This window comes from Porites lutea, chromosome 4 (genome assembly GCF_958299795.1).
Source record: "Porites lutea chromosome 4, jaPorLute2.1, whole genome shotgun sequence".
Lineage (NCBI taxonomy): Eukaryota > Metazoa > Cnidaria > Anthozoa > Scleractinia > Poritidae > Porites > Porites lutea.
The window spans coordinates 45,525,834-45,552,151 of record NC_133204.1 but is presented as its reverse complement, the minus strand read 5'-3'; the positions used below and the strand labels follow the sequence as shown (position 1 = coordinate 45,552,151).

The 26,318-nt window shown below is 39.1% G+C and overlaps 3 protein-coding genes across 4 annotated transcripts; 1 reads left to right on the top strand and 2 right to left on the bottom strand.

The window, feature by feature from the left end:
* Positions 1–266: 266 nt before the first annotated feature.
* On the bottom strand, positions 267–1,734 carry LOC140935887 (fatty acid desaturase 6-like). Its single transcript, XM_073385462.1, has one exon. It carries the CDS (start codon positions 1,461–1,463, stop codon positions 393–395), a length of 1,071 nt encoding a protein of 356 aa, XP_073241563.1. The 5' UTR covers positions 1,464–1,734; the 3' UTR covers positions 267–392.
* An 809-nt stretch (positions 1,735–2,543) lies between these two features.
* Positions 2,544–20,554, top strand: LOC140933787 (TATA box-binding protein-associated factor RNA polymerase I subunit B-like). 2 transcript variants are annotated; one of them, XM_073383434.1, is made up of 9 exons: positions 2,544–2,623; positions 11,331–11,427; positions 11,927–12,030; positions 13,355–13,589; positions 14,312–14,618; positions 15,360–15,461; positions 17,838–17,965; positions 18,467–18,641; positions 19,833–20,554. In XM_073383434.1, the coding sequence occupies exons 3-9, from the start codon at positions 11,953–11,955 to the stop codon at positions 20,524–20,526; spliced, it is 1,719 nt and encodes a 572-aa protein (XP_073239535.1). In that variant the 5' UTR covers positions 2,544–2,623; positions 11,331–11,427; positions 11,927–11,952; the 3' UTR covers positions 20,527–20,554. The 2 variants fall into 2 exon arrangements, with proteins under 2 accessions (XP_073239535.1, XP_073239534.1); XM_073383433.1 differs by lacking the exon at positions 2,544–2,623 and adding an exon at positions 9,226–9,378.
* Positions 5,907–7,485, bottom strand: LOC140935886 (fatty acid desaturase 6-like). The gene has a single exon (XM_073385461.1). It carries the CDS (start codon positions 7,358–7,360, stop codon positions 6,293–6,295), a length of 1,068 nt encoding a protein of 355 aa, XP_073241562.1. The 5' UTR covers positions 7,361–7,485; the 3' UTR covers positions 5,907–6,292.
* Positions 20,555–26,318: the final 5,764 nt, after the last annotated feature.

The following is a 26,318-nucleotide window of genomic DNA, read 5'->3' as shown; positions in this document are numbered from 1 at the left end:
ACGCCATCGTGCATATGGCCTATTAATACACAGAGCAGTGACCATGTTGAAATAAAATGAAGCTAACATTCTTTTATTAGCTGTCACTGACTACTATGTCTTTTAATATAATATTAAATAATATGCTCTGGTATGGTGAGGGAATTCTTTGAAAGTAATATTCAATAGAAAGTCCATTAAAAGTTGTTGAATTAAGAAGGAAATATTTATATGAAGTCTTGAATGGCTCTTTCTAAACCAACCTTAATGATGCACAATTTACACCTTACAGTTCTGAGTTACAAGCAACCTGTTAGCAGTTACACTGTTCACAACTGCAATTAACAAAATAGTGCACACTTGTAAGTTAAGTCGCAAAGCCATCTGCTCTTGAAAACTATTAAATTACTGCTTTACTGGATACCAATTAACTCTGTGATTGGTGGTGCTTTGACCATAAGTTCATCATAGTTGTTGTAAAACTTCCACAGCTGGCTTAGATAAGGTGCTTCATGATAGGGAAGGCCATTGCTCTTAAGGTAACTGGATACCACAGGTTTGATCTTTAGGCACATGTTATCAGACAGACATGGAAATAAATGATGCTCCACATGACAGCTGATTACTGAGTGGCCAAAGGAGAAATCAAGTAGGGGATTACGGGGAAGACTAAGCGCTGATGATGCCATTTGGTACAGTCTCTTCGGACGCTTTTTGACATCATACATAGGTAAACCAATGTGTTCAAAAATGTTCATGTGGATGTAAGGAATGGCAAAAACTGTCCGCACAGTTATGTTGCAAAAGATAGCTCCTACAACTGACAGACCATCTACATAGTGGAACAAGCAGAAGTGCATTATATACCCTATCATAGTAACAAAAAGAAACCTTGCTTTGGACCACCAACGTCCTGCAAGCAATTTGAGGCCAACTACAGGGTAAAGAAGTTGCAGGAAGAGAGGTGCAATAAACAGGTATGTATTGCGGCCCAAGAAAGGTACTCGCCATGAACTGGAATCACCCAAACCTATCACGTTGGTGTAAGGATGATGAAGCTGGATGTGAGCTTCATAAGAGCCTTCCACAGTAAAACCTCCCCAGATCTCGATAAAGAATATGGACAGAAGGCCATTCCAGAAACGTGATGAGCCAGCGAGTGCATTGTGAACAGCTGCATGTGCCAACTTCACAGTAAAAGTGGCATGAATATAAGAAAACAGAAGATAACCAGTGACAAACACAGGAATATTAACAGATCCCATAAAGAGTAAGCTGATTGGTAGCAGTGCAAAGTTGATACACATGATTGCTAGATCAATACCATAAAGATCCCACCAGGAACTGCATGAAACTACATCTTTCACCAGAGTATTCAACTGCTTCATTGATGGCTTGTTTGGTGAGATTGAGATTTCTTTTTCATCTCTCTTGTCATTTTCTATCAGATCATTGACTGAATAAGTCTTTCCATATGGAGGCATCTTAAAAGGATTTAGTGACAGGGCCCCACCATAAGACAAACTTAAATACTGCAAATTAGTAAAAGAAAATTCATAATTAGTTAAGGGCAGATTAAAAATGACAATGATGTTGGGAATTCAGGAGCTGTAACAGAAATGAAAATTACTTTATTCCACTGCTTTGAAGGAGATTTGATGTTGCTTTTGCCTTTGGTACGTACACTGTATCATCTGAGCCTGAGTGTACAATCAAAGTTTAAATTGAAGCAGAATGGCCAAGTTGTCAGAGTGCTCCAGTGTCAAGAGTGGGGTTCTCCTATAGGCGTGGGGCAGGGGAGTTGAGTGGGTAGGTATTATTATTGGGTTGTTCTGGACACTGAGTCTTCAAGCCTTTGAACCTGTTCCAGACGGAAAGAGGAGACTGAAGCAAAGTCAGAACTCTTGGGAAAACAAAAGTGGCTGTTTTTCTTGGGGGTTTGCCTAAAACCCGGAATCTGGAATCTGTCAAAGACCCACGCTGAATGCCGAATGACTCTGAAGTTTAGTGATTAAGGTTAGGAAACTGAGTGAATCAGGTTCCATTTAGGGCAAGAGAGAATCTTGAGTTAAGGTCATCTTACTGGGCAAACTGACCTGAAACTTGATTCACTCCGTTTCCTAACCCTGATCACTAAACTTAAGAGTCATTCGCCGTTCGGCGTTGGTTTTTTCCGGATTCCGGATTCCAGGCTTTAGACAAACCCTTTCCTCGGGACCTGACATATATTGTACGGTATAATAGCCTTTGCCAGGCTCTCAGATGACTCAGATAGTAGCTGTGACGTCGCGAAAATAAAGCGAGCCAACTTTTCATTGCAGTATGCACTCGGCTGCACATTACTATCTTGGAGCCAGCAACAGGCTTCTAATTAACTAGTTCCAACCTAACGATTGTAACGTTACAAATTAAGACAATCTGCTTCAAAGCTCACCTCAACAGTACATTGAAGAAAACACCTAATCGAATGGAGCGAATTGAAGAGGGGGAAACTGGGAATGAGACGTTTCGTGTGATTCTACACAGCGTAAAGACTGCATGAAAGTCGACACGCGATGCATGCCTTGTCCCGTCGTAAAGAGTGAGGAGCACACATGCGGAAGACCGTTTTATTTAGTTGGACATCTGCACCTCACAGTCATAGGTAAATGTTCATTTCATTCGCTTTTAACGTTTGTAGAAAAGAATAACCTATTGTAGGGGTCATTGTAGTGTTGCGGACTTGCTAGGACTTAGTCGTGTGTTTCACGATTTCACGACTTATCTCGCGCTCTTTATACGAGTTGGCAACTGATTTCTCCGTAGTTACTAAAACAAGGAATGAGCAACTATGAGCTACAATAGGCCTTAGTCCCAAGAGAAATTGAAAACAATGCTTATGCAAAATTTTGGAGGGACAACGAAGAGTATTATGGTATTTTTGAAAAAGGCCTAGACCTTGTCACGGTTTTCGACGCCATAGTGTCACTCATGCAAGGAAACCTTAGGGCGGTTACCAAGCATCATACTTCGGTCACGCTCCAAAGACTTTTTCATTTTTTTTTTTCAACTTTTGACATGGGCAAACAACACTGGAAAGAGCGCCTAAATATTAGTAAAACTGACAAATTTAAAAGTGATACATCTTAAGCTCCTCAAAGTTGCGAAAATTTGCAGATGTTTGTATGGTGGGAGGTGGGGAAGGGGCAAGTTTGTGCCCCATACTTTACAAATGTCTGTAAAATTCTGCGACTTTGGGGAGCTATATATATCTTCATTAGTTTTCAACAAAACACTTTCAAACTAAGCAATAATTATTTTACTAATCTTTAGGTGCTCTTTTAATTGGTGTCGACAGATTTTCCCCAACTTGTCCATGTCAAAAGTTGAAAAAAAACAGTGAAAAGGTCTCTTCTACTAGCAATTCTTAACATTAAGCTCTATGGAATATTGAAGGTAAGTAGATTTTCTAATTTGTGTGGGAAAAATTTTCCCCGTCCTTCATCAAATAAGTAAGTTTTGGCACACAAAGGCACAATAACATGTGGAATGTACAATGTATGCAAAATAAACAAAAGTTAGAATATCATGTGAACAATGATCATTGAATAATTTGGCCTAAAAACGCGTCTGTCCATTTTGTCGTATTCTATTTACATTTCAGTAAAATTCACTCTAACCAGATAATTGAAGGACCGTGCAAAAAAAAATTTCTTTTCTGAAATCGATAGAATTCAATACTGAAAAAAATTATTTACTTCCCCAGAAAATTGATGGAGGTACTCATTGTACCCTAGCCTGTGAATAGATGTCCCATCCCCTCTAGGGGAATGGGCATCTGTACACAGGCTAATTGTACCCTTAAGGTGAGAAAATGTGTGGTCTTACAATAACCACCATTAGAAATGTTTCAGTACCTTGTAGACCCTTGTAGGGCCTTTTGGCAATCAAGTCCAAAAATAGCCATCAGTCATTAAACTGACTTTTAGTCCTTTTAAGGGGGCTATGTCAAGCTATGTACCATCTTTTTAAGAAGCTAGAATGTTTTTTTTTTTGCTTCAACTGAATTCTACAAAATAATATTGGTCCAGTTTCGTTGTTTTAGACTATTATTCATAGGCATTGAAACTATTTCCTGTCATGTGTTGTTACCAATGGCATCGATGGACATGGATTGAGACTCAATATTTTCAAGTTTTAATGCTATGCCTGCAATAATCACCAAACATTTTTGTAGTTAGTGCTCCCTGATCAATAATGTTTGTCTGATATCTTCTTCATAACTATAGAGGAGCATTCTTTTGTATCATGGTAAAGGCACTAATAATTATTATACATAGTCCTGAATTTCATGCCATCATGCCATGTGACAGTGATTTCTAAACATGAAATTATTTACCAAGGAGCAAAATGTCTTCCTTCAAATACCCTCTAAAAATTGATCACTATATGTACACACAGTAGACTGATTTTAATGCACCAGATAGGTCAGAGAGCCCTTAAGGAAGATTCTGGTACCTTCAAAAGGTGTTCTTAGATTTTCTTATTCTAGCAAGCACCCTGTCAATGATTTTTATAGAAGGGTGCCCTCCTTCCAAAAGATGAAGTTTACAAAGCAACTACTGGTACTCAAACAAGTACACTTGGAAGAAAGTTGTCTAATCATGGTAAAAGACCAATAACAGAAATGTATTTTGACAATTTAAATGCTGAAAATTTGACTCCAAGTGAACTTGCAGACCCCTCTGGTTTTTAATCATAAATTTTGTGGAAGTGCTTGGATCGATTCATGGCTAGGGATCAATGGTTTGAAGCAATACAAATGCATGTTATGAAAGAACTAATTTATTAAACCCCTTATTCACAAGTATAAAAGTGGCCTGTGGCTCACAGAAGTTAAATGACTGAGAAGTGTTCTGAGTGAGCAGCAAAGTTGTGTTAAAACTAAAATACCTGAAGTAAAGATATTAGTAATAATAATCTCAAATGCTCTCCTGCCATGGTAGAGTAGAGTAAAATGGTGCCAGGTATAGTAAAATGCTGTTTGAACATAGATATCAGTATCTGACGTGAGGGTTATCTTAATCCCTCTGTTACAGTAAAGACAAAAATCCAGCTTACAAGTGCCCAACAAACTGCATCATTTAATAACTGTATATTGCCACTACTGTTGGGCCACAAACACTGCCCTTCTTCCTTCAAAAACTTTTAGTAACTACTAGTTACATATGTCTTGTAAAGAATATTTTCCTGTCAAATAAACAATAATCAATTTAAACTGATTTAGTTTCAGTGTACAGATGATACATGTAATTTTAAAACTACATCAGTCCATATCAGGAATATTATTAATCCAGATCCAAAAAAAATGTGGCATTCATTTAGAAGTTAAATAATTTTATTAAATATGATGAAATTTATTGGAAGACACAAGAACAAAAATACAATAAACTTCACTACAATGATAATTATTTTTGTGAAAATTATCTTTTAAAGAATGGCAATTTTTTCAGATGCTTAATAGCTGGTGAAACATACCTGAATACTTCAAAAACTCATTAATAATTCATAAAAAAACCAAAAGAAATTAATGTTTTATGAGTGTCTTTATATCTGATCTGCTTAACTTTACTTCCAGGTTTTTAGACCAAAATAACCCCAGATTTAAATTCTGGTGCAAGAATGAGTTGATCTATATCAGAGACATTAAAGCCGTTCAAAAAACTTGCAGTTGTGTATTAAACTAGACTTAGTGACATTTCTCAAGTAAAACAAAGAACTCTACCCCTGAATCCCAGCTAAGAGAAGTACAGTTGACTCCCGGTAACTTCAACCCTCTATAACTCCAACCTCCTGCTAACTCAAAGCAATTTTCATTTCCCCTTAGATCATTTTCTATAATTATTATTTTACCCTCGATAACTCAAACTCCCGAAAACTTGAACTTTTTTCTACTTCCCTTGAAGATTCAAATTATTGGGAGTCAATTATATTTTTTCCCAAGACACCATTTACACAGTCAGTGCATCGTTACAAGCAACTTTTTAGCTAATGCTCTTCACAGCTGCAAAGGTGATAAGGGCTCCAACAGACAAAACTAAACTCTGGTTAAGTCCATCTGCAAAACAGTGATGAAATCCTTGTTCTGGGCTCCCAACTGTCTACCAGAATTTGAGTACAAGCCATGATTGGCCCTGTTAAGAGAGCAATTGCCAATTTGCCAATCAGGATTAATTCTTCAGCCCAATGGGGGCCACAGGGACAAGGATCTTGGTGCTGCTTGGCAGATGTTACTAACCAAAGTTGATTTAAGTCTGCAACTCCGGCTATCTCTTTACTGTATACCAATCAACTCTGTGATTGGTGGTGCTTTGACCATAAGTTCATCGTAATTGTTGTAAAATTTCCACAGTAGACTGAGATACGGGGCCTCATGGTATGGAAGGCCATTGCTCTTAAGGTAACCGGATACCACAGGTTTGATCTTTAGGCACATGTTATCAGACAGACGTGGAAATAAATGATGCTCCACATGACAGCTGATTATTGAGTGGCCAAAGGAGAAATCAAGGAGAAGATTTCGAGGGAGATTAAGGGCCGATGAAGCCATCTGGTACAGTCGCTTTGGACGCTTTTTAACATCATACATTGGTAAGCCAATGTGCTGGAATATATTAACATGGATGTAAGGAATGGAAAATACTGAACGCATTGTAAAGTAGCACAAGATAGCACCTGGTATGGACAGACCAGCAATGTAGTGCAGCAAACAGAAATGCATCATGTAGCCCACAAATGTTAGACACAGGTATCGGGCTTTGGACCACCAACGCCCAGCAAGCAATTTGAGGCCAACTAGAGGGTAAAGCAAGTGTAGGAAAAGAGGTGCAATAAATAGGTATGTATTGCAGCCCAAGGAAGGTACTCGCCATGAACTTGAGTCACCTAGGCCTATTACATTAGTGTAAGGATGATGAAGCTGGATGTGAGCTTCATAAGAGCCTTCTACCGTAAAACCTCCCCAGATCTCGATTAAAAATATGGACAGAAGGCCATTCCAGAAATGTGATGAGCCAGCGAGTGCATTGTGAATAACTGCGTGAGCCAACTTCACAGTAAAGGTGGCATTAATGTAGGCAAACAGAAGATAACCACCAACAAACACAGGAACATTGGCAGATCCCAAAAGTAGTAAGCTGATTGGCAGCAGTGCAAAGTTGATACACATGATCGCTAGGTCAATACCATAAAGATCCCACCAGGAGCTACGTGAAACTACATCTTTCACCAGAGCATTCAGATCTTTCATTGATGGCTTTCTTTGTGAGATTTCTTCCTCATCTTTCGACTTGTCATCAACTGTGAGATCATCGACCATGGCAGTCTTTTCATATGGAGGCATCTCTTAAGTTTAACGTCATAGGCTGAAATGCTGAAATTAGTTTAAAGATTCTTTATTAGTGCTGTAGTAAAGTTAAAATAAGTGTGAAAATTGGTTCATCTAATAGTGACATGTTAATTCTAAGCTGATAAATAGCTGTTGTTACAATACGGAAATATGATTACTGCTGCTAAAGCAAGCGTGCAAATATGTGTTTTGTGCAAAGCTACAAAATAGGATGTGCCTATAATGTGGAAATTACACCCTTTTACCAGATAGGATTTTGTGTAGGAGATTTCTCAGATCTAGCTGTACAGGATTTGCGTAACTAAATAGGGTGTAAAAATGCATGTGCTTAGGGTTCCAGAAAGGAAACCACGTATATCCTCTTGTAATAGCTTATCTAATCATGTATGATCGCTTCGACCATGAATATAAGCACATTGATTTACCAAATAAACATAAAGTAGTCTATGATTGAGTCTTCATGTATGACAGCTGAGACCTTCTTGAGTCTTCGAACCAGTCACGAGTCAGGGCAATGACTAGGGCTTGTTTCTACACAAGTTGTCAGTCCTGTTTCTAATTCTGAAGTGCCGTTATCCCAAGAATCAACCAAGCAAAAGCAAACAGTCAACACTTATGTGAAGAACTCAATTACCTTACCACCCCATTTACAACAGGACAGCAGATTTTTATGATGATGATGATTATTAATGGTATAACTTTGATTGAGAAATGGGTTAAACCAGAGCAGTTGGCTATTTTGACTAGTGGAAAGCTCCTCACCCCCATACCCACAGAATGAGAGGCATTAGCGGGCGATTTCAGACTGTCACTTTTGCCACTGTATGCAGGGTTTTGGACAGTAGTAGACACCAGTATCAGCCAGCAGGGAACCATTAGTAGGGCTTACACGAGGATTAGCCTTTGATACCATCTTGAATAAAATATGGTATGGGATAAGAAGCATTATATTCTTGCTTTTGATAGAAAATAACTGGAACATTGTTCTGTGTGGGAGTATAAGCTGGAGGGCTCAAGTAAACATGATCACGTGGTTGGAGAGGTTATGAAGTTCGGAATACCAATTCTATAAGTCAAGATTGAACTTAACAATAATAATATTGTAAAGTGTTTTCCAAATATAAGAATATGTTTTGGCTGTGTGAGAAATGGACAGCATTGTTGATGCTAATATTTGTATAAGTTCAATTCGAGGTAAAAATCTTTGAAATATTTTAATTTTGGTCAACATTAAATACATTGGTGATTTTTGAAGACTGTATTGCCCCTGGGACTGGGAAAAAAGTGACGTTTTGATTTACGAAATTGCTCCACATAGCAAGAAATTTGCTTCATTTAGAAGGCAAGCCTGGTCTAATCTAAGTCCAGGAGGGTGCGGGACTTTCCACTGGGAGGTGACAAGTGCGTATTTATTAATACATGTAAAACTAAATGCAGGGTGGACCTGAGTGTACAAAGTTTCTCTAATGAAGAACGAATTTATACACATTATCACGTACATGCAGTGATTATTACTTTTTTGGACGGCGATTTAAATTAAGCTATAAATACAAACACTGTACGAGGTCATAATACAGTTAGCTTACAGGTGTAATAGAAAGCTAAATTTTTGGTCAATATAAACTCACAGCCCAGCCTAACACAGGTTGGTACCAGCTTGTACTTTTATTTTGCTTGCTTATATATTTTTTGGTTCAAATTCAAAGAAAACAAATCAGGACAATTTACTTACCGCCTCCAAACCGTAAATGGAAAAGGCGTAAATTATAAATTGCAGAGCTGAAGTAAACATTTGAAACTGCTTGGTTTGTTTTGTTTACTGGGTTCAAGGTCCAATTGTGGTCGCGCAGGACTATGGATGAGGTAGGCGTTTCGTGTGATGCTACATAACATATTTGAGCTTTCGCCTTCCCCCTTTTGCGTAAATGCCGGTGTGTGTTTTGTGCGAAAGTGAAACGTTTGATTCTATTGACGGGCTTTATTTCTGTCAGAGCTGCGGCACACAGTCACAGGTAAATGTTAATGTCATTCGCTATATTAAATGGCTAAATACGAGCTCTGAAGTACTTCCAATCATTCTCAGTAAAGGTTTAAAGCAGGTACTAACTATTCATCAGTCAATTCAGGTCAATTTCAGCTGCGCCATGCGTTGATGCAGTAGCTCCCGATTTTACTATGTAGGATCTGGTTTGCTAAGCAATGAAAAAATGCGTAAAATCGTGAAAACTTAACTTTTAAACACTACAAGCTTTTCTAATCCTTAATAAATGGGCTATTATGTTTGTCTACCCAGTTATTTCCTCCATGTTTAGCTCGGTTTGGAATTTGAGTCCTTCCCCAGGCACAATGGATGCGGCATGCACGACTCTGCACTCAAATTAGGGAATGCAATGGATCCATAAGAAGAGCTAACTGTCCAACCACAACATGTAGAAAAAAATATTCATGAGATAACAGAACATTTGAGATTTTTATCCATTTATTTTGAGCCAAAGGAACCTCACCTTGCAAGGTTTATAAATTTGTTGCGCACTGTGCACGCACCTTGCGCGTTGATCACACAGCGAGACAGAAACTCAAGTTGCGAATATTTCTATTTATTATACATTCAACTCACTATCTCTTTTCTGATTGGCCAAAAGCGTACAGCAAATTTTCGAAATTAACACCTGGGACGTCAACTGGCTGCAGATTATTCAATAATCATGTCAAGGACACTCAAGGTCATGGGTAATCATGTCATGTATGAGCATGGTCTGTGATTTCTAAGGGTAATCATGTCAAGTTTACACGCTTTGTGTTGCTTGCTGTCAGTGAAGAAGCAAAAACATGACTTCCAGGTTTGCTTCGTTGACCGAGCAAGACATCAAAAAAGTAGTTGAAGACAAGAACTCACGGACACAAAAATGTTGACGAAGGTGGCAAAGGAGCTGTTTGCTGATTATGTGAAAGAGAAAAAACAGAGAGAACCTGAGGAAAAGAAAGAGTTGGCATAAACTTTGAAAACATTTTATGTCGAAGCGAGAAAGAAAGGATTCGTTCAATGCATAATAAAACAATTATTAGATTCGGTTTTTGTGATATCCAGAACAATCAAGGTCTCAGTAAGGGTTATCAGCTTCAGCCTTCGGTTCCGGCTGATAACTCCTACCTCGACCTTGATTATTCTGGATATCACAAAAACCTCATCCAATAATATTGTTTAATATCTCTTTGGTGTCTACAGTTGATGTCATCCTGTTGTGACATCAGGATGCATTTTAGGGTACACTACTTTAAGTGTGAATGCAAATGCTGTGGTACACTATCATGTTTTATTCTAAAGTGTGTTTCACTTTGGCTTTTTAGTGTCAAAACCTTAAAATCTTTACCTTTGAATTCATGTTGCACTGAGGCAAACCAACAATGAATTGGTTCTTTCCCCACCAATCAATGTGACCGATTGGTCAAATCAAAGACTGGTTTCGGCTCTGTTCATCCATCTACCGTTGAACCTGAGAGTGAATTAAGACTGCAATAATGCAAAATGGCTTTGAAATACGCCTTCTAAGCTAATTTTCCTCAAATATATCTTTGAATTCATGATAAACACAGTTCCACTAACTTCAAACAGCATTCATGGCAAAGAAAAATGCTTTAAGAATAATAATTTTAGCATAACAATCATTCAGTGGTTGTGAGGTGCAGTGGTCAAGGATATAATTTCACTCACAGGAGATTCAGAGGGAGCGAGTTCGAATTCCAGTGAAGCCATAATTTTTAACTTTGTACATTTTTTTCTTTTTAGTTTTTTGATCATTTTTTCTCCTTTGGCTCGTTTTGCTTTATTTTCACTGCTGATCCTTTAAAGCTTTATGAGGATTTTGTGATAACATATTTCTAGTGATATAATTTGTCCAGTTTTGAAATATCTAATAGATAGCAACTGAATCAGTAATGATTGGCTTTTCTCTCTCCAATCAAGGATATTAGAGATGAGGATGTTGGTGATGGGGGTGAAGTTCCACACGCTCATTTGCAGGTGTCAAAAAAGGGAAAGCGGGGAGCTAAGAGACAATTTTGTAAGTTGGTAATAGTATGGCTGTAAGACCAATTTTTCTTCTTCTATGATTAGGCCATCTCCTTTTTGTTTTTGGTTTAGTATCATATGCATTTCTTGAGTTCGGGTCGTTCGGTTGGATAAAAAAAAGGGGGAAAAAATCACAAGAAGTCAGAGACCAGGAGGCTTGAAACCCCAGCATCATTGCGGTGGAGCCTGGAGACAGCAAGGCATGGTCACCAAATCAACACAAACTCAACATGGCGGAAAATTTGATGGTCGATGTCATAATAAAAAGTAAAAAGGTTGAGAAATGGTTCAAACCTTTCACAGTTTCACTACTATTTTGATTGGCTGTAAAACGTTTTCACTCAGCAATATTGTTTTTATACAGTTTTGCAAGTACGTATCATTTATCTCTTCCCTTTGAGCAATTGCCTGGTAATATTTTATTTTTGTTACTTTGCATACGTATTCTGTATTTATTAGTTCTTATTTGTTTTGATCATTGTGTGAAACAGTTCCAGATAAAGGGAAGCCCTGGTTTATGTATGAAGCTTATCAACACATAATCAAAGTTCAAGTGGAATATCTCATTAGAATTGGAGTTGACCCTGCATTAAAGGTAAGAATTCCATTCTTTATCCAAAATGTTGTTATATAGATCTACATGTATAGCTGAAAAATGTTTGCACTATCATTCATTTTCACTAAAGTCTCTCCTTGCGGGGTTTCTACAATGTAGGCCATTATCTCATTTTTTTTTTGCGTAAAAACATAGCATTATACATGTCTAGCTTGGCAGTGAAAAACTTGACAAAAAGTTCAGATTCTCTGGGATTTAACATGGATGCTTTATGAAAAGGAGCTATTATGCAACTTATTTCCTGTAAAAGTTGGCTTCCACTTTGCTTTCACCTACTTTACTATGCTAATAATTTGCTTAATGACTGGTCCCTCAAGAAACCAATCAGTTTTGTTTTTGTCCACCAATTTCAATGTTTCACTTGGCTCCACCTCAAGAAACATTGAGTTTATAAGGAAACAAAATAAAAAACTGTTTACTCTGAAACCAGTTATTGAGTCTTGTACATTATTCTTTAATTTAATTTTTGGAACTCACAGGGCTTCTGATATTTCGCGGAAAAAAAGTAAAATTTCACAGGATTTTCAGGGGCAAATTCGCGGAAAAATTGGCCGATTTCGCGGGATTTTCGCGGGAAAAAAGTCAAAATTCGTGGAAAAATCGGCCGATTTCGTGAGATTTTCGCGGGAGAAAAGTCAACATTCGCAGAAAAATCAGCCAATTTCGCGGGATTTTAGCGGAAAAAAATCAAATTTCAAAGGATTTTCAGGGGCAAATTCTTAGAAAAATCTACCGATTTCATGGGAAATTTCGGGGGGAAACTACGCCAAGAAACAATCAGTAAAAACAGCCGATTTCGCTGGATTTTTTTGGCAAATTTCGCTAAAATCGATCAATTTTGCGTCGATATGACCAGTGTCGTTTAACATTTTTTTAACAGGGATAATCATTTGCTCTTTCAACAACAGTTCACTCGAGAAATGAGCGAATGCTAAAGCTATTAACATTGTGGTTAGTGCCCAGTTTTTCGCAACGTTCATCTAAAAACTCCTGGTAGTTTTGGGACGTTGTTTACTCGTTGTAGTGAAGAAGTTTCAAGATACATTTGGACGTTTGGGGTGAATAAAACAGGTCTAGTAGCCAAGATAAGTATTAAATATGTTTTGCCGTCATGTATTTGGAAATATTTCTGGCGGATTTCGCGGTCTTTCGCGTTTTTTTGGGAATTTCGCGGGATTTCGCGGAAATACCTGAATTTCGCGGGTCCGCGACCGCGCGAAATATCAGAAGCCCTGAACTCAGCTTTCTGGTCTTAGTGAAGTCTGAAAGGGTACCAGACTTGTTATAAAAATTTTATTTCTAGGATGTTGTTTTTAAACTGTGGTACAAGTACCTTCAGGTAACTGGTAATGCCTTTACGGGGTCCCCCGGAGGACAGATATCAACCAAAGCTGCTGTTTTTTACTGCCGGGATGCTGAGTTGCTTGGCAAGAATAAAAGAAAACGTGGACAGCAGAAGAATGATGGTGAAAATGATAATGTTGATGATGATGAATTAGAACTGTGTTCACACTTCAGTGATGAAGAATTCTATGAAGGTATGTTTTGGTCTTAGCTTTATTTTTCTGAGAACAGGGGCATAAGTGATTGAAATTTTTGAAATTATTATTATTATTTCTTCCACTTTCCCTCATTTCTTTAACACACAGACTGTGCCTCCTGTACACTTATAATTATGGCCCAGTTTACCCAGAAACATTGCTGATCCTCTTAATCATAGGGCTTTCCCCTGCTCATCATTTCCACGCACTAAGAGGTCAGAAACACTTGCTTCTTTTAAGAACCAGGTGTGAAAAGTGGACATTGAGAACCTTCTTTCAGAGGAATGTAAGAACTGTCACCTGTGCAATGCTTAGGATAAATTGTCCTTTTTGTTTTTTTATATGTATATAATTTTCTGGACACATTTATAAATCTTTTATAAACATTGCGGTAACTCAGTATGGAGTGGGAAGGAGTTGAAATAGACAGGCAGTGGTTTTCAAGAGTGGATTTTAAAGTAGCTAGTTACAATGTAGGTGTTCAAAATTAGTTAACATTGTGTGTAAGCTAGGAATTTTGACAATTTAAAGTAGCATTTCTTGGAATCGACCCAGTGTTGAACCTAAGATCACATGGGCCCAGCTAGTACTGGGTGATATGTGTCTGTCATCAAGAGGTACATGTAGCCTTTGACTGTATTTACAATTAAAAAAGCAACAGCAACATTTTTATATGGGTCAGTTTTCAATGATCTGAACAATAATTTATTTTCACATAGATGATGACCCTTCTAAGGTTCCATTGAAAGATGATGTTGATGAAGCTGCCAAATCTACAGTCTGTCCAGGTGACACCAGAGAACAGGATGAAGAAGTTCTTTCAAATGACGACAGCTTAGAGAGTAGTGGAGATGAATTTGTTGGTTCAATCACAGTTAAACAGCAAAAGCAATCACATGTTCGTCGGTCAAATAAACAATCAAATAGAGTGCGTAATGGCCATGTTTCTCTCAAATTTACTCTGGCTTTCTGCTACCTTGGCTTACTGTGGATCAATGAACCAGTGTTTCTGAGCGATTTAATGAGGTTTGTACAGAATATTCACAGAGGAAACTTAACTAGGCAACTAGTAAGGCAACATGAATGAGGTGGTGGGACCATCTTACATCAAGTTACCATTGACCTTGGGTTTACTCACAATAAATTCTTTGTTGTTTCCTTTTTAGCCAAAATGCATTATGACTCCAAAATAATAGCTGGTCAAGAGTAACTAAAACAAAAGAGAGTTGGTGATACTTAAAAATCTCATGTTGAAAAAAGGTCTTCTTAGTAACAGTTTTATTTTGTATTAAGGTACATGTACTTTCAACTGTCATAGCATTTGCAAAAGAGTGCATCTTGACCAATGAGTCCAATTCAACATGGAATGGTTTATACCCCCGGTACCTTGCATGTGGCTATGTACTTGTAACCCAATTTATTATCTGCTTACATGATAGAACCTTAGCTCTTCCACTCGTACACCAAGTTATGACCAAGCTTATTTGTCACTCCTTAAAAATCTATGCTTAAATTCTATGGTGTTACCATTCAAATGAAACCTCTTTGGTAGAAGTTTTGCATAATACTATTTATTTGTTAGAATAATACAAAAAGAAATTTGAAGTTTTTGGTGAATTTTTTCTTTTGTTGGCACAAGTGTCTACAGCACAGACTCATTTTCTTGTTAGTCAATCTTTTCCATGGTAGAGTCTAAAGTTTTTAGCAGTGTATGGGTCAATTGTCGTAGCCATATTTTTACAAAATATTTGTGTTTTCTTTTTGTAGGTGGGCCAAACAGGGCCAGCTTCCTTTCTTCCAGGTTACAAGACACATGCCAGGGTACATGAAGTTTGGACTCGGTGATTTTGCTTGTTTGTGTCCCAGAAAGTAAGTGCTTACACCCTGATTTATTTACTGTTATGAGCCTCTAGCTTTGGATTAAAATTGGGTACTTGTAGACTGAAAATAGTTGCTGACAGTTAAAAGGAAGATTCTACAGGTGAATATTGAATACAGTCAAACCTCCACTAATGGCCACCTCTCCACAAAGGCTGCCTCTCTTCAACGGCCACGTCTATACATTGACTTTTTTGTAGACCTCTCTACAATGGCCACTATCATCTGTCCCCAAAGTGGCCATTGTGGCGAGATCCAATTAATAATTATTCCTCGAGCCCGAATGGGCTCTGAGTCAGTCGGCCTCATGGGCTATTGACTCAGAGGCCATAAGGGTGAGAGGAATAATAGACTGTTTTAGTAAAATCCAACTAGTTGGTCAAAAATATCAAGAATAAAAAAAAATTAGCTAGTTAACCCATTCGCCCCAGGAGATTTTGCCGAAAGACGTGTTTTTAAGCTAGTCGAGTGGTTTTCAGGTCACTGTCGTGCTATAAAGAGCTAAAACTTACCACAAACCGGTTTACTGGTTGTACACTTTGCGGCCTTCTGTTCCAGATGCAAAATATCAGCTTGCGAAGTTCGGGCATGCACAGAAAGCAAAATTTCAAGATAGTTTTTGGGTTTAAAAGTGACACGGCAGTCTTGACTTTTACTTTTCGGTTTCTCTCCTCCCCTCTTTTTCGCTTTTCTTGCCTCATTTTTTTTTTTCTTGCTGGGCATTCAGTAGGCTTCATTTAAGTGGGAAGAGTTTTTAGGAAAGCTTTTAGGATCTTAGGATTAGGTGAAAGGAAAGGTAGGTGGGTAATGGAACAAGATTTTCATGAGGATTTTCAGGTCAATGTCACGTGGTTTTTTGCTTCTTTCTCCGGTGTCCTTGACTGAATTGTGCTCATTCTGGTATGGTTTGAAAGATCTCTTCACTCTGCACAAGTTGGCGAACAAAGTTGTCCTTAACCGTTAAAACTGATGACGTCACAAAGGGTAAAAAAGGACGTGGATCTGCACGGGCGGGTACAGGCGGTTCAGGGGCAAATGGGTTAAAGCTAGAATTTAATCCTTTTTTGCCGCCAAAAAGCCTGCGCTTTTCCCTACTAGTGGGCTATAACATATAGCCTAGTAGTAGCTTAACCAATCAGAATGCAGCATTGATAATAGACCACTAGTTGGATTTTACTAACATATATACTCTTTTTGACACCCATCTCCACCCTTGTAAGGTGTACTGTAAGTGTAAATGTACACCTGTCTTAATAGATATCAGTGGTTACCTAACAAATATTTTTGTGCTAGCTTGTCAACCATCTTACAGGATGCAAAGGTCAGTTTTACAGCTTGCCATTTGGGCAAGCTGTAGCTAGCATGCACAAGCATTAAAGTCATTTCACTCCCCCCCCCCCACCATTTTTTTTTGTTGAGCATTGATTACAGTTCTTTTTTAATATTTAAATTTGGAGTTATTCAATTGGGACTATGGAATGGGATGTCAACAATAACAGTGTAATTTATCAGGAAGAAAATTAATAATATTAAATGAATAAAAGCTACCAACTTCCTGAAATATCTGATGTGCTAAAAATGCCAGGAAGTTGGATTAATTGAAGATAATTTAACTTGAATATTGATGGAACATGTGTAACGTGGCAACATAATCATAATTATTATAGTGACACCCACTGTTACAGGCACACTCGCGTTCACAATAATGGAGAAGTACATGCAGGAAGCAATATATAAAACTCTCAAAAGCCAGGGACTGGTGAGCTGATGTCATTTACTGATCTCAGCTCACCAATCTCTGCTTTGAACAGAGTTAATACCACATTAGTTTGGTTTGTTGACATGATGAGACTTGGTGACAAATACCGGTAAACAGACAGAGCAGGGGTGTCATTAAGAGGCGGGAGCTGGGGATTTCCCCCGGCTACTACGAACATGGCCCTTGGCTACTTTCAAAGGAAAACAAAAGAAAAATAGAACCAAAAGAAATCCCTAGCTGTTTGATTTCCCGCCTACTTGTTGTATTTACCTGGCAACTTGAAATCTTAGTGACAACCCTGACAGAGAAGTATGGAAAATAGGGAGGAATTTATTGACTTTGAATTGTTAGACATAAAAAAAATTGTTTCTCTGATATTATTTTCTTATTAATGATCAGTTACAGTAACAACTTATTCTTATCTAATTATTTTTATTGAAGAAGAAATTTTTAGTGAAACTAATTTGTTATTTCCACTACCACAAATTTATTGCAGTCTAGTTCATTGTAATCATCATGAGATATTACGCTTTCTTTTTCTTCTTCTTCTTCTTCTTCTTCTTCTTCTTCTTCTTCTTCTTCTTCTTCTTCTTTTCTTCTTTTTTTAGAATCCCTCTTTTAAAAAACATTCTCCAGATAGCGGCACAAATTGCAAAATTATTACAGCTTCCTCAATTTCCAGAACAGAAGTGGTTCACCTATACTGCACGATATATTACAGACCTTCATCTGCCAGGTGAGCTTATCTCTTTTTCATGGGAGGATAATAAGCTTCTTTTCTTTGTCCTAAGTGACTTTTGATCATCTAGATTCTCCTTCTAAATTTCCTTGTATTTACTTTTGATTTAGAGGAGAATTACCCTGTTCCAGGCTCTGAGATAGTAGGGGTGTCGTGAAAATAAAACAAGCCAAGTGAAAATAATACGCGCGCGATCACTGCCCTCTCTCTTCCCAGCCCTCACAGGTTTTTTACATCACTAATTTACTGCACAACTGCATCTGCAGAGATGTTGTTTTGCTTATTAAACCGATTGCTTTTTTGCCGTTCTCGTTGCCGTCGCTGTCATCGTTACTTAAACTCCCTAGTATCCAGTTCTCGTAGTTGTCCTCATCTTCAGAATCTAAAGGTCTATATTAATAGTTTTCTTTTGTATAGTGTTCCCCACCCCCTTATTTTAAAGCTATTGAAGTATCCTTCATTGCTGCTCTGAAACCATGCCATTCGCATATTTTACAGGTTTCTTGCATGGCATTGTGCGAAGCCTGATGGAGAAAGTCAAAATAAAGGGAACGATCTATCCCGCTACCCACACGGGTCGTCAATCCTGTATTCCCAACTTTGAAGCTGGTGCTATGGCATTTATTGTACTTGCCATGAAACTCTGCTATGGAATTGATGACAAAACTGAAAGGTAACGTCAATTTTAATGTACTACTTTTTTATTAGGGAGAAAAACAGGGGTGTAGATTGCTGGTGTGTATTTCCACAGTGAAGTTCCCAAGATGTTCTATGTTCATGTTAGTTTCCATTGCACTCACAAAAATTATCAAATGTATAACAAGCCTCCCCCCCCCCCCCCCCCCCTTATAGCTATCTGCTGTGTTCTCATCAATATTTGTTGTCGTACAAAAGTAATTCTTAATCGGTACATGAAGCTAGTTTAGTGGTCTGTTAACTGCACTTCGTTTTCTCGCTGTGCTTCTGCTTATACTTGAAACCTTTTATCTGGACTAAAAACTTTTCTTCTGATCGTAGTGCTACTTCTATGTCCTTCGCATAATCCCATAATGTACGAAAAAAATGATGGGCCAAATTTATGGTACAAACTGCCAGACCATACAAACTGCCAGAATTTACCTTCTTTAAAAAGTGTGCAAGTTTTTGTAAAAGAACTTGCTCAGTTCCCTGTAAACAGGTCGCACAGGACCCGTGTAAACAAGGTCTACCTCGTGGTAAATGGCCTGATTATTCCCTTCAAGTTCAAACGAACGCCGGTGCCACCTGAAAGAAAGCCGAGGCCATTTAAGGTGGCTGAACACAGTTTTGCGGCAAGTCGGCAGTAACTCGCGTGACGGCGCGTGTTTTAAATTAGACAAACAAACGTGGCGGCAAAAAAAGCAATGGTACATGTACATTTACACAGAAGACAATTTCTCAAAATCTAGTCATTAAAATTTTGTACTATTTGGCAGGATTTTTCTTTTATCGTATTTTAAATAATGAGAACTTTAAAGTGAAAGTTGAACAGACGAATTTTGTGACACATTTAGTCATTGGAGCACAATCATATTATTGATTATCTAAAAACCCGTGAGTTAAAATTTGGTCAAATAAGTTTCAGATGGTAATGATTAATTATAGTGAGCCATGTACAACTTTAAAGGAAAATCTAATGAAAGAATTTTACGTAAACTGTGCGAAAGTGAAATTTTAAGGTTGTATTCAATCGTTCATGTTCCCATGGAAACTACGAAAACGTCACATTCTACCTGTCAATCAAAATATTTCAACAGTATATTTTTCACTTGCCACTTGCTACTTGCTACTTGAAACCACTTCTAAGTTTTGATCTGTTAATGACTAGACGGCTCTTAACTTGCAGGAAACAAGAAGCAAGTGCAGAACCAGTATTGTCAAGCTCTGAAAACGAATATTGTGAAACCGTTCCTCTATTTACTGACTGGCTGAAAAGCTGGAAGTCCTGCGAGGCCAAAAAGATGGAAAATGGAATCCCGTGGACAGACGAACAGTTTAAACTCGTGCGTAATCCCACAGCTTACGCTTCCTTTTGTAGATCAGATATATTTGGCTCCTGGGAACCCACTGATAAGGTTTACACTGGAACTCAACAGAAAAACTTTCGCGTGAACAGAACAACAAACGAGGAGAGCCAAGACAGATACGCGCAACTTTTCAAAAGTCTCATGAGCCGAGAAAAGGAGCAAGAGTTTAGTAATTTGACCACTCCCCAAGTGACAAGTTTTCCTTGCACGTGCACGCACGGGAATGGTGACACGTGCTCGCACGAGGCTGCAGGCAGCAAAGAACATTGTTTTGCGAGATTGCGCTCCCGTGGAGTCAGCCAAGTCACACTGCTGGAGGATGAACACGATTCTAAGTACATTTGCTACTTACTGAATAAAAATAATCAAACTACCTTTCATAGCTCTTACGAAACACTTCTCAACATTTTGGCAGATCGCATAGGGATGAAACCAGTGGACATACAAGTCAAAGTTAGTGAACTTGAAAATGCTTTGTTTTTCTCAAAACCCCTTCGTTCTGGGTGGCTATAAATGCGAATAAACCTTACCTCTAACAAAATGTTTTTTGTACTTTTAATAGCCTACACGAAAACAAGTGGTCACAGCCTAACTAAGAGAAAGGTATCACTTGGGGCTCTGTGAAAAGAAATAACTAAATTTTAAAAAAAAGCAATAAACGCTTTCTGATCTTAGATGCAACAATAAAATCACTGTAGTTCGTATTTCGTCGTCTGCAAGTTAAGTAAAACTATGCTTTCCTCCCTTTTAGGGGTCAATTAAAGCCCAAGTCACGCCCTAAAGTATCTTTTTTAGGGTTTTCGCCTGTAAGCGAGCGCGACCACTTCTTGGGCTTGAAGGTTAATGATTTTCCATTGTTTTTAATCTCTTGTAAGCGACCACTTGACGCATTCTCTGATCTCTATGCTCGCTGTGTGCACTATGCTACTTCGAATATACGAAGAACTTTGGTGACAACATGGAAATACACATGTTCTAACTTAGACATTGCATGCAATAAATTTTCCTTCAAGTGTCTGGACACGCGAGGGGGTACTTTAGGAATTTTGGGTGGGGATGTGCCGCTGGGACCCTGGAACCCTCAACCTATACCAGAGCTAGTTCAGCTGAATTTTGCTACCCTATACTAGACTAAACTCCTCAAATCCCCCCAACCCCACCACAATCCTAGAGTAGCTGTTTTTCAGAACCTACTGAGGTAACTAGCACAGCCAAAACAAAACCGATTCAATGTTTTTTTTATATTTTTGAGTGGCAATAACCGTAGCCTGCGTAGCTGGCGGGATTAGCGTGGGAGTGCAAGTGCGTGGGGTATACAAGTAAATTGGAAGATTTGGGATTTTCCCTCGCGGCGTCGCCGCTCGCTTTACATGTCGGCTCCGCCTCCAAAAAAGTTCCCCGGGCACAAGAATCCCGCCAGCTACGCAGGCTACAATTCCCAGTTTCCCTAGTCTAGACTAAAATCTTCAACCAGTTGATCAGTTTCCTGGAAAATGATAACCTATTCTAGACCCAAACTCTCTGATTTATATACCCTGTCCTAGAGTAAACTACTTGAAAACCATACTTTCACAGCGACACATATCTATAGCCCATATATGGCAGAACCCCCCACGCGGGAGGGGGGGTTGGACCTCTTCTCGGAGGAGGCCTCCTGTGGTTCAGTCGATTCTTGTAAACGACCACCTCCCGTAACTAAGCGACCACTCAGTCTTTGCATTTTGCGTAGTTCGACTGTACCACTAAACTTGCAAATTTACTTTTAATACTTGTGGCCAATATTACAATATTACGTATTTAAGGACGTTGAATTTAAATGCTAAGTTGTTTCGTTGCGTGTATCATAAATATATAATTTTGCGTTAAAAAGCTGTCTTTACCGCATAAAGGATGTTTTGTTTGAAACATGGCTTCGCCCCGAATGACTTTTCCTTCACTGCTCTGCAATTTGAGCGAATTTTTTATATAAATGCTGACAAAATCATACACTGTCCACCCACACCCACAATCTGGCGTGACATTTCACCATTCTTGTCAAATATTAACCCTACACACCTACATTTTTTAGTTCACTGTGTGTGAAGATCACAAAGCAAAAATCACAAGGCTCTGCTCTTCTCATACATCTTGGGCTGAAAAAATACACTCCGTCTACGCCGACCATGGGCAAAGACGCGGATACAATAACGCGTACACTAATTCAAGTCAAATGGTATCACACTTTTGTTCTCCTCGTGGGAACTATCTTATCTGTTGTTGACCCGATTACAGACGTACTTACCCTGATGGAGTTTCACCGCAATAATCATAAGACATGGTTTGGTGTGGGGCTGTTCTTCGTTATTTTACCAAGCTTGTTTTTTTCGGTTCTATACTGTCGACAGTTAATGAAGACGGATTACAAACGTCCTGGCCTCGTTGAACTTCTAATTTGTGGTTGCAATCCATTCTCGGTCGCTTTCACGAGACTTCGAGCATTTATTTTATGCTCAAAGAATTTCAAGAAGCTTTGGCTTAGAGAGGATTTGGATGCCGGCTGTTACAACAAAATCAGAGATCTGATGTACTACGCGACATGGACGGGAATGTTTGAGGCTATCCTCGAATCTGCTCCTCAGTTCATAATCCAACTGTACGCTATAATCGTCCAACAAGAACAGGTTGCAATTATTCAGATTATTTCACTGTGTGTCTCCGTCTTGAGTTTAGCTTGGACATCGCTTGTTGCTGATGAATGGCGACTCTTGACTTGCTTAGGTGAACTGGAGTCACAAAAGACCGACCTTGTAGATACAATTTCATCTGTCAAATTTAAAGCTGCCCTCTATGTGTCACAGCTATTTCACCTCGCCTGCCGATTACTGGCCATCACATTCTTCACTGTAAGGTTCACGTGGTGGATTATCGCCATGATCATAATGCACTCGATTTTTATGGCTGTAACCAGATGTATTGCTGACTGTATGACAGGCAGGTTCGGAGGCTGTGCCAAGAACTGCTACGCTCTCCCGACCGCACTTTGTTTCTACTGGATAAGAGACGACGGCTCCGCTGGGGTAACAGTCGACGAAAAAGGCAAAACCTTGAAAATAATTCAGTTGGTGTCTAATGTTCTATTTGTGATAGAAAATGTCCTTATGATATGGGTCTACTATTCGCATGAACAAACGCACTCGTGGTACTCTAAACCAGTCGCAGTGTGCGTGTCTTTGTTCAGTGTCCTTGGGGCTGTTATCAGAGTTGTCCTCTACCGGTTCTTACTTTGATGGAAATGCGAGGACCCGAAAGTTGGGGGGTTGGGGGGGGGGGGGGGGGGAGGAGAGTGAAAAACTTAGATTATTTGCGATGTGCTAAAAAAAAGTGAACTAATTAGGCTGTAAAAGATGACAAGGATGGGGGAACAGAACATAGAAAGGAAAGACTCTGGACGCCTGCACTCGTTTCCGTCATGTTTTCGGGGCACGCTACTGTCAGAGGGAAATTAGGAAAAACCGAAAAGTCCGTAACGCGTCCATGGCTGCCTTCGCTGGCTGTGTCTAACTACAGCATCTTACTTTCTTCTTTGGCTTCAGAATACGACTAGCTTCGCGGAAAGATCTGAGATAACATTGACTTCAACCAGATTGTGGCGTCCAGCGGTTTTAGTGAAAACAAGGGTTTTTGTCAAGGGGTGCTCAGACTCGGGGGCTCATAAAACCTGGTCTCGTCATTATTAATGAAGGATTTTTAGTTTCGTGGCGTGGTTTTCAACAGTCCCTGGACAGAGATGAAGTCGGCAACGTGGAGTCAGTTTAATAAAACTGATGCAAGTGTAATTAACAAGTGTAGCTTTTGTTTTTAGACACTAAAACAAGGGGCACACTTGCAAATTACACCTGTAAAAGTTTTGTTGAATTGGCCCATGGACGTCAAGTCTGAGCCACAGTTGCCAAAACTGACATCACTCTCGATTATTTTTTAAAATAATGTTCATTAGATGATGTGCAGCTAAGGTGATACTTACCACAATCAAGGTCAAAACTTTAATAAGAATAATAATTATTAATTAAACTTTAAAGGTTTAACCTGAGGCCGACTGATCAGTGTATACATCCCAGGCTATGTAAGTGGCAAAATGTTCATTAGCTTTGTATCTTAATAGGAGTGTTTCGATAGTATAAATATATACGAAAAATGAGTCTTTTGGTTCCAGTAATGGAGCAAAATTTCAGACTTGATCATTACAATTTGTGTGATTGCACGCTCTTTCAATCTTGACAGCAATAGACCTTTTTAGTTTGTACGTTTTGTTTCGTTTCTTCAATTCACACCACGTGATGTTCTCCAGGGAATTTGCCTTTTGTCTTTTCATAAATCATCTATACTTACCTGTATACATTAGCCTGCAAGAGGAACCGGAGGCGAGGTGGCCCAGTGCTTTGGATTACGTATCGGAAAGTCCGAGTTCAGATCCTGCTGGGGTCATTGTGTTGTGTTCTTGGGCAAGACACTTTGCTCTCATAATAGCCTGCTTTCATTTAACAGGCACTTTATGAACCAAGCAAGGCGAACGCGCCATTTCGCAGCGCCTGTTATGCAGGCTAATTCCACAATTCTTCACTCCACCTAGGAGTGTATCATTGATACCAGTGAATTAATTTGATGCAGCGGGGAACGCTTTACGCTGAGGAAACTGGTGAAAGATCCGCCCATTAATTGGCTCGAATGAAGACCATAATTTGGACACAGTGAAATCCGCAAAGCTGATCGTACTAAGTGAAATTTAACTTTTCAAGACTTAAATACGACACCGATAGAACCGAAAACAGAGCGGGGTTGTAACCGTCGACAGCTGTTTCGTTATTATTGTGGCCGTCAGGATGGCGCGACAACAGACCGAACAATTAATGTAATGAAGCTCTGCTGAGACAAAACCCTCTCTATCTGTTATAAGTTCTAACACTGAACCCCAACACCCACCGAATCACGCCATATCACCTGTCTCCGGGAGAGCAAGAGTCCCAAGCGTCGCGTTGATGTCTCCGCAAAGAAAATGCGTAGGATGGCCAAAACCAACCTTGATGAAGCGTGGAGAAAACTATGCAAAATGTAGCAGCTTTGCAGATTTAATTTCCATGTGTCTGCCTGGTACATTTTTCCTGATCAGGTCTTCTTTAGATCCTTCTTTCCGCGGCATATTCGTTTGCGGTCCCTTGCAGTCAATGTTCACTTGAGAATATACCTATGACAGTAAAAACCCGCTAATAAGAGCCTGTGGTTTAAGAACCTGCTGGCGGGAATTTGGCGCTTTAATACCCAAAAATATAAGAACCTTTTTAGCCAAGCAAAATCAAACAAGTTCTTGTATGTGGGTTACAGGTAAATTAAGATAAAAAATTTTAACCAAGGAATTTGACTTTGAGATTGCCAATTGATATTACAAGAGGATTCTGCACCACACTGTTATTACAAATAGAAGTATTACTGTAATTCCTACAACGAAAAGCATTTAAAAAAAGCACAGACCGCAATTGTCTTCATGGACCTTGCATAACGGAGGCAGTTTGCAATGTACAGTTTTGAATAAATATTGCATATCCAAGGACCAAACTCAAGTTTCTATATTTTTCTGGTAGTCAACAGCTATCCCCTTATCGAAATTAAGAACCTACTCAGCCTAAATTGCCAATAAATACCCAAACATAAAAGAACCTTTTTTCGCCAGACCTAAAAAACTGTAGGTTTTTATTAGCGGGTATTTACTGTATTTCAAGATGTAGATTCAGAAAGAAAATAGTAAAACGGTCGTCGTCTATTAGCGTCTTCCACACGAGCATTATTTCCTTGGAAAGAAAAACTTGCTCATTTAAGTCACCGAGTTCTGTAGAGAAGGAGGAAGAAATGAACCAAAAAGCCTCGTCCCCAGGGCTTACCCTTAGAAAATGGGAGGGAAAAGCCCTGGGAACGAGGTCGTGATGCACGTGCAGATCGGGGTGTTTTCGAGTTACTTTTAAGAAGTCCTAGTTGCCAACAGGTGTCGGTAAAATGTTGACTCCGGGTTGCGGTCGACTTTTCTTTAACATGGTTTTCTGTTCCATGTTTTGGTTAGGGTAAAACAATAGGCCCCGACCACGACCCCGAGTCGGCGTTCTACTGACGCCCGTTGCCGTCCGCCCCTAGACTGCAAAACAGTCGGTTTTTCCTCAAAATCAGTAAAGAAATCGGTAAAACGTGGCGTAAGAGTCCTGCGCCCGCGATCCGCGCGAGCCTCACACGCCCGTAATTGTTTTCAGCCTCTTTCCACACCTTTTGTTTGACTGCTGGCG

Bases quoted from the DNA above. Each gene is read 5' to 3' on its own strand.
- LOC140935887 (XM_073385462.1), bottom strand. From the start codon at position 1,463: ATGCCTCCATATGGAAAGACTTATTCAGTCAATGATCTGATAGAAAAT.
- LOC140935886 (XM_073385461.1), bottom strand. From the start codon at position 7,360: ATGCCTCCATATGAAAAGACTGCCATGGTCGATGATCTCACAGTTGAT.
- LOC140933787 (XM_073383433.1), top strand. From the start codon at position 9,292: ATGCCGGTGTGTGTTTTGTGCGAAAGTGAAACGTTTGATTCTATTGAC. The intron at 12,031-13,354 runs GTAAGAATTCCA...TTTTATTTCTAG, and splicing joins GAGTTGACCCTGCATTAAAG to GATGTTGTTTTTAAACTGTG. The intron at 15,462-17,837 runs GTAAGTGCTTAC...TTCTTTTTTTAG, and splicing joins GCTTGTTTGTGTCCCAGAAA to AATCCCTCTTTTAAAAAACA.